Source organism: Balaenoptera acutorostrata, chromosome 9, assembly GCF_949987535.1.
Source record: "Balaenoptera acutorostrata chromosome 9, mBalAcu1.1, whole genome shotgun sequence".
In the NCBI taxonomy this organism is placed as follows: domain Eukaryota; kingdom Metazoa; phylum Chordata; class Mammalia; order Artiodactyla; family Balaenopteridae; genus Balaenoptera; species Balaenoptera acutorostrata.
The window spans coordinates 56,185,416-56,201,175 of record NC_080072.1 but is presented as its reverse complement, the minus strand read 5'-3'; the positions used below and the strand labels follow the sequence as shown (position 1 = coordinate 56,201,175).

The 15,760-nt window shown below is 56.9% G+C and overlaps 1 protein-coding gene across 4 annotated transcripts; it reads right to left on the bottom strand.

Moving 5' to 3' along the window:
- Positions 1 to 1,731: 1,731 nt before the first annotated feature.
- TSKU (tsukushi, small leucine rich proteoglycan) lies at positions 1,732 to 15,434 on the bottom strand. Of its 4 annotated transcripts, none has more exons than XM_007187567.2 (3): positions 15,309 to 15,412; positions 10,483 to 10,631; positions 1,732 to 4,197 (listed from the first exon to the last, which is right to left on the bottom strand). In XM_007187567.2, exons 2-3 carry the CDS (start codon positions 10,514 to 10,516, stop codon positions 3,128 to 3,130), a joined length of 1,104 nt encoding a protein of 367 aa, XP_007187629.1. In that variant the 5' UTR covers positions 10,517 to 10,631; positions 15,309 to 15,412; the 3' UTR covers positions 1,732 to 3,127. The 4 variants fall into 4 exon arrangements, with proteins under 4 accessions (XP_007187629.1, XP_057408622.1, XP_007187631.1 ...); XM_057552639.1 differs by lacking the exon at positions 15,309 to 15,412 and adding an exon at positions 14,503 to 15,232; XM_007187569.2 differs by lacking the exon at positions 10,483 to 10,631 and having other exon boundaries at positions 15,309 to 15,434.
- Positions 15,435 to 15,760: the final 326 nt, after the last annotated feature.

The following is a 15,760-nucleotide window of genomic DNA, read 5'->3' as shown; positions in this document are numbered from 1 at the left end:
CGATTAAAGCACAGCAGGGCTGGCTTCATGGGCAGTGGCCAAAGTCACACAACGGGCTCGTGATGGACCAGGATTTTAACTCTTTTCTGGGAACTCCAAAACGGAATCTTTGCACTAACCTCTGTAATTCTGTAAGATTCCAATGACCTCATTCTCGGTCCCAGGATTCCAGGAAGGCGGAGGGTGGCCGGATGAAGGCGGTCGGCGAGGGGAAAGAGGGGCCGGCTCCGCAAACTGCGCAGATCCACTTTGGCCTCCAGAGGCCCTGGGCTCCCCGACCTCTCGGATCTGGGGTGTCTGGCCATGCGTGAGCACGAGGTGGCGCTGCGGGCTGAGAGCCTCCGGAGGGGCCGCGGGCCGGCTGCCCCGCGGGGCTTCTGCTTTCCCTACAGCACGCAGGGGCTGTGGGTGTGCGCGAGGGGATGCCCCCACCAGGAAGGAGAAGCCCGCACGGTGTGGCGGCGTCTGCCCACCCTCCCGCTGGAGCTTCACCCCCGCCCCGTTTTGCAGATGTGGAAGCTGCAGCTCAGGGCGGAGGTGAACAGCAGGAGTCCCGCCCTCCCTTCCCCTGCTTTCAGCGCCACTTAAGTTTAAGACCCCTATGTTCCATGGCCCTCCCCAAGGACGCCTTCTTCAAGTGGGGCTTTAAAGCCCCACTGGGTGAAAGTCCCAGGGATCTCTCCCTCACCCCTGAATTTGAGGCCTCTCTTGTCCCAAGGCATGTGGGAGGATGGAGTACCAATCTGAGGACTGTGAAGGCTGGGGTCTCACTCTGACCCTCCCCTGTTCCCCATACTTCAGATCCTTCCCATATTGGCGGGGGCCAGCCTCTGGCTCAGGGAGCCCAAGCCCTGGGGGGGCCTAAGCCACATGATGGGCAAGCACCCCAACCATACCCATGGCCTGAATGTCCTGGAATCTGTGCCATTGCTCACCCATGACCCCTCTCAAGTGCCAGCCACCTCTGTCCAGGTCCACTTGTCCTTCTCAACTCCATGGATGAGCCTCCTCCAGGAAGCCTTCCTAATCCCACCACAGGGCTCTCACAGGTCCCTGTACTGCTCTTATAGTTAGGTGTCCTCCATGTGTCCTTCCCCCTCCCACCCCAGGAACATGAGTCTTAGGGCACAGAGTAGACAGCAGGAAAAACTTGGTAGTAGTGATGGTGATGGATATTCCTGCAGTCCTTGGCTAGTTAGAAGGAAGAACTTGCTGACAGCAGAGCCATTCAGATGAGCTGGAAGTGGGTTCCCTGTCACTGGAAGTGTGCAAACAGGAGTTAGGATACCACAGCAGTCAGATGCCAAGAAGGAACACAGTACTGTCGGAGCTCAGTGGAGGGAGGTGGACGGGGACCTCAGGGAAAGCTTCCAAGGAGGTGAGGTGGGAACTGGGTCTGTTAGGCTGGGAAGGAGTAGAGAGGCAGGGATGGGGGCAAGGTCCAGGTCCCAGAGTAACAGTCTGAGCAAAGGCAGAGGCACGCAGGGCCTGACAAGTTCATGGAGTTGGGGCGTCAGGGAGAGGGGAAATAAGGAAGGCAGGCAGTGTTAGCTGCAGTGAAAGGTGCCACCCACCCCCGAGGAACTCCCTCCCTCACGTCACCTCACTCCCCTAATCCTGGGAGGTTATTGGGCTTTTCAGAGAGAACAAGCTTGTCTCAATTCATCCTTGTGGCCCCAGGGCCCAGTCTAGGGAATGTCAGTGGATGCTGGTCAAATGATGGGAAGAGGGCCTCTTTATAGTGTTTATTAAACCAAGGACCAGGTGTTGGGTAGGGCCGGTGGGGGAGGACAGAGCTCTCATTGTCCTGTGGGCATCCCTGTGGGACCAGCCCCCTGACGCCCACATGGCCACGTATGGCTGGCTTTCACCCAATGCCTCCTCCCCCAACCCATCCCCAGGACACAATATTACAAAAGGGAACAAATGCAATGTCTTTCTTCTTTTACAAATGGCCTGTTTCCATCCCCTGCCAGCAGGGACCTGGACGGGGGGTGGCCGAAAGTGACAGTCCATTAAAAAGGCAACAACTTTTATTAACCCCATACTAAGGAGAGAGCCCAGGGCTGGGAAGCTGAGATGGCACCCTGGTGGCAGAGCATAAACATGGGTGGGGTCTCCCTTACCTCCTTCACTGCATTCTCAGTAGGATGAGCTGGGCTGTCGGGCATAGGGCCAGTGGGGTCTGAGGGAGCTCAGGAGCTCAGGGCCTGGAGGGGCTCCAGGACTGCATCTAGAGGCAGTACCTCAGGGGTCAATGGGCGCATTTCCATTCTTGATGCTCGGGGACCCCACCCCAGAGTGGGAAACCGGCAGGGCTGGGACTGGTATCCCTGAGGCTTCTAGAGGCTCCGAGGTGAACTGACTTAGCTTGTGCCACAGCCGGTTACCGGGCCCAGAGGCCTCTCCTCCTGGGGACGACAGGGAAAGGGCACAAATGGCAGGATGTGAGTCTTGGAAGCAAGGGGGAGCCCAGAAAGGGGAGAGGGAGGGCATGATTTAGAGAAGAGAGAAAAGTGCAAAGGGGCCCTGCTGGGAGGCTGGACATTGGGTCCATCCACGCTTCTGCCACTGTAGGACCTCAGAATAGCATTTTTCCTTCCCTAGGCCTGAGTTTCCCCATCTGGCACATGAGGAGGTGGACTAGGTGTTTTTCTCCAGTCCTTTCTATAAAGTTCTATCCAGAGTTCTAGGGGAAGAAAAAAGGATGAAGTAGGCCTCACACGCCCAGAGCAAAGAGAGGGTTGTGTCGTAAAAGAAACCCATGCCTGAGTGGCTGGACCTCTGCCCCGCAGCACTGCCTCCCGCCCGCCCTCCTCCTGTCATGGGTCAGGTTGGTCCAGGCCTCAGGGAAGGCACTTTGGGGACAAGTAGGGAAGGACAGCAGGGAACTGCTGTCTGGTTTGGCATCAAAGACACTCGGCTTATGGTCTGGGGAGCAACACAGACAAACGGGCAAAACCTTGCTCCTGGGTGTGGGTCCCAGGTCCAAAGCCTCTCTTTCAATGATGCTGCCACACAGGCCTGCAGCGTCCCTGCTGGCATTGGCACGTTAAAATATAAATTACCCAGGACCCGAGGGAGCCCAGGGCGAAGTCTGTTACATGGCCCCAGGCCACACCATTCGTCACAAGGCATCAGAGCCCCCGGCAGCTAACTCCTGGGTGTCTACGCAGTGCAGGGCCACCTTGGGGGTGGAGCCAGGCTGCCTGGGGTAGGTGCCCTCCCGCACCAGGCGCCGGCACTGCACGCCCTGGCCCACGCTGACGCTCTGCAGCGCTGGGAGATGGAGGAGCAGCTTCTCGGGCAGGGGCACCAGGCCGGTGCCTGACAGGTCCAGCTCCTGCAGGGAGCCCAGGCCCGAGAACACCTCGGGTCCTGCCCACTTGAGCTTGGGGTTGCTTGACAAATCCAGGACCTGCAGGCCCTGCAGCTCGCGGAAGCCATAGGGCGCCAGCTGGGGGAGACGCTGCAGGCTGCCCAGCGACAGGTGTGTAAGGCCCGCCAGCCCCTCGAAGGCCCCTGGGCCGATGGCCACCAGTGGGTTCCCGTCCAAGCTCAGGTAGCGCAGGGGCAAGTCCCGGAGGTCGGGCACGGTGTGGAGCCGGTTCCAGGCCAGGTTCAGGCTCTGAATGGTGGGCGCCGGCAGGCTGGCCCGCACGGGGTGGGGCACGAGGCGGTGGAGGAGGTTGTGCGAGAGGTCCACGTGCAGCGCCCTGGCTGGGCTGTGGGTGGCGAAGGCGGACACGGAGACCTCGCGGAGCCGGTTGTGGCTCAGGTTCACGTCGCTCAGGGGCGAGCTGGTGAAGCTCTCGGCGGGCAGGGCGGCCAGGCCGTTGTGGCTGAGGTCAAGCGACTCCAGGTAGCGAAGGCGGGAGAAGGCCGTGGGCGAGAGGCTGGTGAGCAGGTTGTGGCTGAGGTCCAGGCCGGTCAGCGTGGTGTAGCCCGGGCCTGCCAGCACGGACTCGTTCACCATCTCCAGCCGGTTGGAGGACAGGTCCAGGTGGGCTGTGTCCAGGGGGATGGGCACGGGCACGATGTGAGGGCCCAGGCCGCTGCAATCCACCCGCGTCAGGCTGAAGCTGTCGAAGAGGCCAAAGGTCTCCACCTCACACTGGCATCCAGGGAGGCAGGGCCGGGTGGTCTGGGCCTCACCGGAGGCCAGCAACAGCAGCAGGGGCCACAGCATGGTGTGGGCTAGAAAGAGAGCTAAAGGTGAGGGCTGGCGGCAGGCACCCCATACCAGATGGTTCTAACCCACCTCGTGAGACACCAGCCGATGTGTGTAGGCACAGCTGCAAATTGCCACCAGCCCCTCAGTGCCCCCAGACGCTTTCCCTGAATACCCCTCCTTATATAGTTCCTAGTCCCTATTCCTCTCTGGCCTTAGTCTCCCCATCTGTATGGTAAAGGGGGTTAGGCCAGACGGCTGGATTTTAAACTGGAAGCAGGAGAACCCTTCCTTAAACAAGATTAGCAGGTGAAAGTGGGCCTGTTCTGGTTGAAGTGAAGGTGAGGGCCTGGAGCCTTCCTTGGATGTTAAGGAACCCAGTTGGAAATGCACTGGACAGGATGGGTCTTTGGCTGGCCTCTCCAGCTCTGAGGGTCTAGGGTTCATGGGCTCATCTTGACCCAGGCCCTACTGTGGAGGGGTCACAGCTTAGGGGCTAGGGTACTCCATTTACCTCTGCTGAGCATATGCTACGTGCTGGGTGCTACATGCTGGGTGCTATGTGCTGGGTGCTGTGCTAGCTGCCTCCCTGCACGGTCCCACTTAACCCTCACAACCACAAAAACTGCAAGGCAGCAATGCTTGTGGGAACTGAAACTTAGAGAGGTTCAGAAAGTCATGCATGGCCACAAGTAAGTGGGAGTGGAACCCAATGGCATACAGAGGAAGCATGGCTCACTGTCGTGGTTTGGCAGTGGCTGAGCCATGCCTGAGACCCGCACTCCAGCTTCCCAGACAGAGGCCTCTTCCTGCAAGGGGGGTCTGCAGTGACTGTCCCCACCTCACTCCTTTTGTGGGTAACAGTGGCTGGGTCCACAGTCCTAAGCCCTCTCACCTGGCTTGGCCTCCAGAGGCAGGATCCTTCATTCCAGTTGGGGACCCTGTGCCAAGCCCCTTCCCCCTTGCCCTGCCCTGCGCCCCAGCTGTTAGAGCTGTTACACCTCTTTGGCCCTTCCTTTAACCTAGGGCAGGCAGCTGGGCTGGTTCCCCCATTATACAAATAAAGAAATAGAGGCTCAGAGAGGAAAAGGGTTTTACCCCAAACCAGTGAAAAGCAGGGCAGGATTAGAACCCAGGCCCGCTCAGTCCCAATTCCTCTATTTTCATCTGCTGCCTCCAGCAGGACTGGCAGGAGAGATGGGGTCCAAGAGGGGCTCTTCCCACCGACACAGGCTACGATGCAAGCCACTGCCTCTCCCCTGGCTTCCGTTTCTCTCCCTGGACAATTGTAACAGCAGCTGCCATTGATGCCGGGCACTACATGTACACTGTCACCTTCAGTCCTCATACCCATGCACGTCTGTAGCTCCTCGGACAGTGGCGCTCGCAGGAGGATGAGAGAGAGGGCTGAGCAGTGAAAGCCTCTAATTGGACAGTCTGTGGCTACACTCTTGCCTCTGCAAGCAGCCACTCAGCCCGGGAGACAGAAGGCGCTAACTAAGCCTCACTCTAGCAGGTTCTTCAGCTCTGCACCCTTGCCCCCCTGCCCCATCTTCCACCTATTCCTCCCCCTGGTCTTCAGGGAGGGGTGGACCAGGGACCTGCCCACCTTGTGGACTGGGGGTGGGTGTGGAGGGCGCAGCAGGATAGCATTACTAGCCCTACATGAAACTTTAAAGGGGCAGCCACTTGATCTGCACTTGGGCTCGGAGCACAGGCAGGGAGAAGGGGGGCTATTCTCCCCTGCCCCCCTATGTGGGCCCCTCCTCTCCCGCCCCTTTCTGCTGTAGAGTCCAATTTGAGGATTAAACCCGGCCCAGGTGCATCCTGGGCTTGGTCCCAATTGAGGCAGGACAGAGCGTTCCAGTGTCTGGAACTGAAAGGAACATATTAAGTTACCTCACACCCCCTTTGTTCCCCTGGTGAGCTTCTCACCGCAGGGGTTCATTACCACCTAGGGCCTCCTCTTCCCTGCTAAGCTGATCGGCTCATACCCACCCTTCCTGGGGTTTAAACAAACACCAGAGACGCACAAAAAGGCCCTAAGATTACCCTTTGGTTCCCAAAGGTGATTATACAATGTGCCTCTTAAGTGCCAAATGGCCCCTCATGAGCTCCTGCTTATGTAACATAGCCCAACGCTTCCCCTCCCCTTCTAGAGAGGGGGCCTCTCAGGCCTCGGCTTCGTCCTCTGTACCACAAGGCAGTATTTCCTGCCCTCCTCACATACGTTGACGCAACTCTCACTGTAGTGCAATGCAAACTGTGAAGAGCTGTGCACACATGCTGAGTGGTCACCACTGAGCCACTGAGGCAATGGTGGTGACAGCTGATACAGAGGGAGCAGGAGTGCAGATTGAGACCCGCCTGGGTAACTGCGCTTGTGATGCTCCCAGGGCACCGTGGACAAGGTCCCTGCTCAGCCCTGCACACTGGACACCTCTCCCTGGGCCCCTGTTCTGTGCTAGGCCTGGACATTAAGTGGAAAGTGCTGACAGTGACAGAGCCTGCCCTCACTAAGTGCTGGACACACGTTCCTTTATGCCATCCCGTCACTCCAGGAGGTAAGCAGTCTTATGTCCATGTTACAGTGGAGGAAACCGAGGGTGGCAAGAGGAAGGTAGCAGAGCCAGGAGGTGAACTCAGGCCTTTGTAACCTCATAACTGGCTTGGTTCAAGTGGAACGTGTACTTCTGTGTGTTGCTGGGGAAAGAAGAGCTAAGCATCCAGAGTCCTAGGGCCATGCTCCAGCTGCCATAGGCTGCTGGGACAGGTAGGTACCAAGCTTTCTAATACTCAGTGGCTCTGGTGCTTTCCTGAGGTCACCGCGGAGCTCAGGGGCCTCTCAGGGCCGTCCAACGCTGTTGGGAGAAGAGAAGGAAGAAATCTCTGAGATGCCTCACAACTTTGGACCCAGAAGGGGGCAGAGGCAGAGGTGTGGGCTAGTGGTCTTTGAGGGTCAGTGCCCCTGTTCTGCTTAGAGGCAATGTCCCCTTTGGGGTAACATGAGGAGGGGTGCCTTCCTGTGAGTGTCTCACGAGACGCTGGGGCCTGGCACTGCTGCTTGGAGCAAAAGATCCAGGAGCCAAGGGGAGGGCAGAACTTTCCCAGGAGGAAACTGAGGGAAGATAAGGAAAATCCCTGCCGGGGGCACAGCCCCTGATAATTTCCAAAAGACCTTTGCTCATTTGAGCTGTGAGGGCTGCAGAGCAGTGCATGCAATCCCTCACTTTAGTGATGAGGAAGCTGCGGCCCAGAGGGCATGCAGTGACTTGTCCCTGGGTCCTCAGTGAGGTGATGGCCGCCGATGCTCAGGCTCTGACTCCTGACTCCAGGACCAGGCTTTCCAGCCCACTCAAGATGCCTGTGGAATCTCCTAGGGATCTTATGGAGTCAACAAAAATAGTGCTCAGAAGAGTCTGCAACCTCATGGAGGAGGGGGCTGATGCCATAATGCTAGAGATCATAAGGATAAATTGCATGCTAAGAAAAGTATAACTATGCATTAAAAAAAAAAACACTGTAAATCGTAATTTTAGAAAGTCTAGAAGAAAATGTCAACCCAGTAGTGGTCTTTCTTTAGATGGTAGAACTTTGAGTGGTTTAACCATGTCTTAATCTCCTTTTCTCGTCTTATTTCCTCTCTTACAGTAAAAAGTATCTATAAAACACACTGAGTAATGAAGCTTCCTAATAGGACTGCCTCATGGCCATCTCTGCTTTCTCTGATCTTGGCTAGCCACAATCTGAGCCTCAGTCTCCTCATCTGTAAAATAGAGATGTTAAGGGCCATCTCACAGGCCTGTCACGAGGATGAAACATAACGGTGGGAGTAAGGCACCCAAGCAGGGTTCCCAGCACAGGTGAAGGGTGCAGTGGGGACCCCCTGCCTCCCTCCACAGATGGGAGCGGGTGGGGTGGGGATAAGTGGGTGGGCCTGACCCCATCTCTCTTGCTCCTTCCTCCAGCAAGTATGTATCAAACATGACAAAGCTCTTACCACTGCCCTGCTGGAAAGCAGTTCTTCCCTAGGAAGCCACACTATGACTATGCTGTTTCTCAACAGGGCTGCTGGGTCTGGGAAGGGATGAGTCATGTGAGTTCCTCTTCACAAAAACCACTAGCCTCAGCTCCACGGAGATGAAAGGCCTTCTTAGAGAGTGAGAAGGCCTTGGACACCAACTTGCAGTGTGAACAGGGCAAGTCACTTTACCTGGACCAGTTCCTTCAGCTGTGAACCTGGGATGCTAATGATGGTCCTATCAGGCTCAGAGAGGATGGCTGTGAAGATTAGACTGAGAAGACCAATGCCCCAGTAGAGAAATGAGGCCCCAAGGGGTAGAAGCCACATAATGGAAACACTGTACCTTTTCATTCTACCTATAATACCACCTATAATACCATAGCCACTGCAGACAGAATTAATCAACCACAGCACTAAAATGCTAAGTGCAAGGCAGTGTGCTAGGCCCTGTGAGGTGCATGTTGGGGTCAGGGTGGGAGATTCCAGGGCCTCTGTCCTAATGGGGCTTACAAGTCTGCAACGGGGACAGGAGAACAACTCATAACAAGATCACTAGCACTTGCCTTAGACCCAGGAGATCAGGACTCTAGTTCCGGATCTGCTACTAACTGTGTGACCTTCACAGTTTTCTTTCTTTCCTGGAGCCTCAGTTTTCTTTTCTGTGTAGTACTGACTCTGCCTCCCTCCCTCCCTCTGGGACCCTGTGATCTACCCTCGGGAGAAAGGGAAAGGCAAACAGATATTCACCATGGAAGGCCAGGGAGGATCTCTGGCCCAGGACACATCACTTACTTTCCAAACCCTGACCTGCAGATGAAAGGCATCTACTGATCAGCCAGGTTATAGAACACAAGAGCAGCAGGACGAAGGCTTAGTAACTGTACCCACCCTTGGTTAGGGGGATATAGCATAAGGTCCTCTGGGCAAGGGCCATGAGTTATTCCTTGCTGGGCCCACTGTGACTCTAAGGAAAGTTTACAGATGGCCCGTGAGGTCAAAAGAGTCAGCAGTGTGGCCCTAACAGGCCCCAGGCAGGTCTCCCCACGGCCACACTCCAGACCCTGCTAGGAGAACCTCTAAAACAGCTTTGGCTACATCATTCCCCTTCTCAAAAACCACCTGACTTCTACTTTTCCTACAGAAATCAAGTCCTCTCTGGCACAGAGGTATCTGCAAGTTGTCCCCACCTTCCTCCCTCCTTCGGCTGAACTCCCCTCTTGATTTGAACCTATGGTGGTGGCCTTCGGGCAACTCTCAGCCTCTGCTCGTACTTTTCCAAAGTCAGAGAATTCCAGGGCTGGAGAGCTGGAAGGCCCCTCAGAGATCACGAGTAACTGAGGCCCAGAGACGGGCAGTGATTGCAAGTAAACGGCAGAGCAAGACCCAGGACCTGGGTTCTGATGCCTCACACTATTGCCAGGACTGCCGCATCCCCAGGCCTGCCCCGGCCCTGCCAGTGGAACAAAGCCCGTTCTGTCCACTCAGGCTCCTGGGCCACACCCCCCTCCTTTCCTTGCTCCCCGGGCCTCTCACACCACACTATCAACACACCTCCTTCAGACACACACTAGGTAAATTCTCTGCCGTTATTTACCCGCCCGTTTCCTGACTTGAAGTGTGAGCAGCTTGGGGCAGTGACCCTGCCTTCTTCACCTGTTCATCCCTTCCCCCACCTGGGGCCATGGCCAGGCCTGGCAGGCCCGGCAAACACGCTGGATGAATGAAGAGCCCAGAATTTAGAGTCCACCACGGGACTCAGACCCGGATGTGAATTCAGCTCTGTACCTACTAGCCTTGGGCACGTCTCAACCTTGCTGAGGCTCAGTGTCCTCAACAGGGGCGACAACACAGGGTTGGTGAAAGCATTAGGGGACAGCGTGTGAAATAGTCAGCTCAACTGCCACGCCTTGAGTGCTGAATGCATCGTAGACAATAATGGTGATGATTTATTAAGCTTCCTGAAGGCAATGACTGTGTTATTCCTTGTTCTGTTCCTCCCTACCCAGCTATCCAAAGAGGTGCCAGCACCCGGCGGGTCTGTGACCACCTGTGCTAACCTCCTCTGGTCGCCGTGCTGGTGCCTGCTGACAAGGCCCCAACCTCCATCCTCCTCTGAGGAGGGCTCCCTGGGGTTAGGGATTCCAGCTCGGGTCCTCCTGGCTCCAGCTGCCTGCCCGTGGTGCTGTATCCCAGCATCTCTGGCCCCTAGATTTGCCAGCTCCTCACCACAACTTCAAGGGGGAGTCCCTGGCCAAGGGGCGAGGTGGGCAGGGGGCCGAGCTCCCACCTGAGACGGGCTCTGTCTCCACCAGCTGCTCCATGCTGAGATGCCTCCAACCCTACTTATGTTCATCGTGAGCTCCCTCAAGCCGACGCCAACGAAATCCCCGGGTGGAAATTCCATTAACGTCCCGGCCCCCAGTGGCTTAGTCAGTTCTGGAAACGCAAGGCAAAAAGAAAGTCAGGGCCAAACTCCCGGAGCCTTGAGGGCCGGCTCCCGCAACAGAAGCACTAATGCCGCACATCTGTACAAACACAGTCAGCTTGCCACGCACTTCCACAGCAGCATCTCGTTTCTGCTTCACCACAGCCCTTGACCATGAGGATTACTGTCCCTGTTTTGCAGACAAGGAGACTGACATTCAGCTGAGGAGGAGAGGAACCAGGTCTCAGACCTACATGTCTGAGCTCCAGATCCAATGCTCCTTATATGGCTGTGCCCCAACTTACAAATGGGCATGTGTGGATCGTGCTGGACTATAATTACACTTACCTGTCTGTCCTCCTGCGGGCAGGAATGGGGTTAGGTTCACTTTTATGTCCTTGGGCCTGAGTGCCGGGTCTGGCACAGAGCAGGTACTATATGAAGATATACCAGGCGTTTAGAATACTACCACCTCGCCAAAGGATACCTCTCAACCTTCCCAATGCCTCCTCAACTCTTATCTGTTCAGTCACCCTGCAAGATCGCAGGTTACATGGCATTGTATCTATTTTACAGCTGCATAGAGACCCAGAGAGGTTCGGTGATCTGCCCAGAGTCACACAGCCAGTGGGGTCAGAGGCTGGACTCAGAATCCAGGTGTTCTGACAGCCAGTGCCTAGCCTCCTCCATGACATCATCCCTGGAGGATAATCTACAGGGAAATAGACAAGGCTCCCAATACTATTTTCTCCATTCTGAAGCTTCGCAAGTTCCCTTTGGTCTGAGGCACGTGTGGACACACGGGCAGGCAGTGTGGGGCAGAGGAAACGGGTTTTACGGTCAGGTGCACCAGGTTCCAGCCCCACCATACCTCACCTGCCAGGAGGCCCTCTCCCCTCTGAGTCTGAGTCTTCATCTGTAACATGGTGAGAAACCTAGTACTGCTCCCAGCAGGCCACTGGGATGATTACACAAGGTAAAGTGAAGACTCAGCCCTGGGCCTGGCACACACTGGTGCTCACTGCATGTGGGTTCCTGCCCCCAATGTGTGATTTCAGGGGCCAGGAAAGAAAAAGGAGCCGTGACACCAGCAGATCTGAAAGCAAGGCAGGGGCAGAGGATAGAGAAGACTCCAAAATGGATTCTTCCTTGGATTCTCTCCCAGTGCACCATCCAGGGTCCCGCTTGGGCTACAAGCACTGACCAGGCTCTACCAGGGAGTTGGTAAGGGAGTTTGGAAAGGTGGCAGAGGCCAAAGCAGGCTGAAGCAGTTGTGTCACCTGTGACAGAATGAGGACAGAATGAGACTCAGTAGCTACCCCTGGGTGGGTGGCTCACTGTCTTCCCCTCCCTCACCCCCCGACCTTGCGCAGGTCAGGTTCAGGAGACCTCCTGGCCTAGATTGCTCCAACAGCCTTGTTCCTGGCCCTCTACTTCCAACTGCCGGCCTTGCTGGGCACCAGAGTACAATCCCGACAGAAGACCAGGACCCCATCACTGCTCCTGGTTTAAAACCTATCCTGCAAAGACAGCTTGCCAGTCTAGAGGCCTGTCTTACTCATCGGGCCCCACATCTCTGCACAGGCTGTTCCCTCAGATGAAGATGACAGAGACACCCTCCTTTTCTTTGTTTTCCATGCAAACTCTCACTCATTCGATTCAAAAGTCACCTCCGTGTATAAGTATCGTGTCATCTTCAAACAGTGACGGTTTTACTTCTTTTCCGATTTGGATTCCTTTTATTTCTTTTTCTTCTCTGATTGCTGTGGCTAAAACTTCCAAAACTATGTTGAATAATAGTGGTGAGAGTGGGCAACCACATAGCTGATTCACTTTGTTATACAGCAGAAACTAACACAACACTGTAAAGCAACTATACTCCAATAAAGATGTTAAAAAAAAAAAAAGTCACCTCCTCTGTGAGGTCTTCCCAGTCTAACCTGCCCGTCATCCAGTAAAAGGTCACCCTCTCCCTGGGCTCCAGTGGCCCCTGGGTGGCCCCGTCAAGATACAACACACTTTGTGCTGTGTGGCCGTCTCCAAATCTGACCGTCCATCTTCTCTCCTGTGTGGGGCCTGGCCATGTGAACGGGATAAGCCAAATGAGTGAAATGTCCTAGGCAAAAAGCTTCCCTCTGCTTAGGAGAGGTTACCAGTGGTCCAAGCTTGCAGGATACTTAGGGCTTTCCCGGGGGCTGATATCAAGTTTAGAACCATAGTAGACGCTGGCTCTGCCTTCTATTGTCAGTGCAATCCAACAAATGTCTGCATGATGTAATACAGACTACAAACCTCTTCTCATTTTATTAGCACATGTAATTCATTATCCTATTTAACATTCACAACAGATCAGTGAGACCAGAATTACTAACCTCATTTGAAGGATGAGGAGACTGAGAATCAGAGAGGTAGAGTTACTTGCCTAAGGCCACAGAGCTAGGAAGCAATGAAGTAAGTGAAAATCTCCTTCTGACTCTAAGAGGCTGGAGCACTTAGCCTCCAGATTGGTCTCCCAGGCTCCAGCACCACCCACAAGCCAGAGGAAGGTTTCCTAGAATTACCAACCCCACCCTGTCATGCCAGCTTAAAAAACCCTCCAGCGGCTCTCCACTGCCTAAATCCCAGCTCCTAGGTCTGGCATTCAAGGCCCTCATATTTGGCCCCTGCCTTCCTTCCCAGCCTCAAGTTGAATTCCAACCCTCCCTCTCCAACCTCGCATCTGACAGTCCACAATGCTGACCACCCCTGCCCTGTTTCAGAACACACAGAGCCGGGCAGGGCAGTTCCCTCTGTGGGAGATACTTTCTGCCTCCCTCCCGGGTGTATTCACCTGGCTTCCCCAGCCTGCTGCTTTCCAGCCTTCCCTTCCTGGGCTGCAGGGGCTCCAGCCCACCTTACTTCATCCCTACCTAACTTCAAAGCCACCTCCCCTCTCCCTCTTCAAAAGAGCAAATTAGTGCCTGGGAACTGGTCAAGTCAGAATGGAGGTGTTAAATATCAAAGTGTTTCCAGGTTCTAGGATCTCAACCAGTCAGCCAGAACAGGAAGGGAGGAGAGAGGCTGTCAGCACCTCCCTTTCCAGAAGGGAAACTGAGGCCCAAAGAGGGAAAGGAAAGTGCCCACAGTGAGGCGAGTGGCTTGTGCCCATCCTTCACATCTGCAGCATCAAGCAAAATTCTAGGTTAAAGACTGGGGCGGGTGCGGGGTAGGGGCAGGGGAGGGAAGGTGTTAGGGTTATCTTTGCCGCCCAGGATCAAAAGGAGGCTCCCGGCAGCCTGAGCCCTCCTTCTCAGGTCAGACCTGAACTCTGCAAGTCTGGACTTATCTGAAGGGTAGAGCAGGCAGGGAGGATCAGAAGCTCCTGAGTCACCTCCTCACCCAGGCCAAGTGTGGGCGGGCACTGCACCTCAGGCCGTCTCTGCCTGCGTTGGTTATCACCACCGCACGCTCTGCCCCGAGAGGGAGTTCTCAGCCCCTTCCATTACAAGGTGACTGCGGCTCAGAGAGGCTGAGCAACTTGCCCAGTGCCATATTGTGGGCCAGTGGACATCCCATTCGAAACTATAGTGTGTGCAAGGTTCCTCCTCCCAGCAGCCCAGTTGGAGGTCCCGGGAGCCGGCGCCGCGGGCAGCCGTCGTCGCCTTCTCACCTACGGGATTGGAGGGCTCGACACCCCCCGCCCCCGCCCCCCGCCCGGGGCAGGATACAAACGGAGAGCGGATCTCAAAGCGGAGCCGGGGGCAGTGGCTGGCCTCTCCGCCAAGCAGACACATCTCTCTCGGTCACATACACTCTCTCCGAGGAGCGTGGGGCGGGCAACACCAGCTGCCCGCTCCTCTCCTCTCTTCAGCCCCCGATCGGGGGCCAGGACCGGCTGCTTACCTCTCTCCTCCCAGCCGGTTCGGCTGGCGTGTGCGGCACGCTCTGCCCAGCCTCGGCTCGGGTCAGTCCTCAGGCGCTGCCGATTGCCCCACCCACCAATCCTATCCCATCCCCTCGCGGCTCTAAGGACCACTGGAGGTGAATGAGGGGAGGGCTGCCAGCGACCCCCGCCCGGGCTGCAGGGGGAGGAGGACGGGCGCTGTTGCCGAGGAACCGGGAGAAAAGTTTGAAGCCAAGTCTGGGCCCGGGTGGACAGCAAGGGAGCGAGGAGTTGGGGCGGTGTCTGGCTCTCGGCGCGCACATACTCCACGGACACCCAACCCAGACACGTCGACAGGCACGGACCACGTACGCGGACACAACGATGCGCCCACCAGCACTCACAACCAAACGCGGGCCCACGAAACGTGGACACAGGCGCAAAACAGCCTCCTCAAATCACGGACATACAAAGGCACAGGCAGATGCATGTCCCCGGACCAAATTCACAAAGACCCACAAACGCGAGATGCACGTGTCCGCACAAAGACCCCAGAGGCGCCGGCCCACACCCACGGCCCCCGGTCACAGCCTTTGTCTCCTGGAAGCCCCCTTCTAGGTCCGGGTTCCCCACTCTGGCCGAGTCCCGGGCGTCAGGCCGCCGCTGCCGACGCCCTGGGTCCAGGAAAAGTTGAGGGGCCCCTGCCCCGCCCCTGGGTCCAGCACCGTCCGCTCGCGGGATGGAACTGCGAGGTTGGGGTGGGGGGGGGCTCCTGTCCTTCGCCCTCTGCGCGGACTCCCCTCTCCGCCCGGGGACCCGCACCCACCTGGAAGCCTGCGCCGCAGCCGCCTCGGCACGCTCACCCAGGCGGCCCGATCGCGGGCCCTCTGGCCGGCGCTTTTCTCAGCGCGGCGCGGCCCGCCCCCCGGCCCCCCGGCCCCCCGGCCCCCGCCCGCCGCTGGGCGCTCCCCCGCCCGCCCCGCGCCCAGTGGTGGCTCTGGCCAGCCGCCGGGCGATTTAGGGAGTGTCGCCAAAGTGCCGGCCTTTCCCGGCGCGTTCCCCGCTCCGCCCCCCGCCCGCCGGCAGAGCCCTTGCCCAGCCCGGGTTCCACCATAGGGAGCGTCTCAAAAGTGCGCACGCAGCTCCCGCCCACTCCAGTCGGCCTTGCTCCCAGCTTCTTGCATCCCGGGTCCCTGCCCCCTTCCGCGGAGCGCCTGAGCCATCTCAGCAGATGGCCACAGGGTCGGGAACATCTGGAGGTCGCTGGAGTGTGTGTGT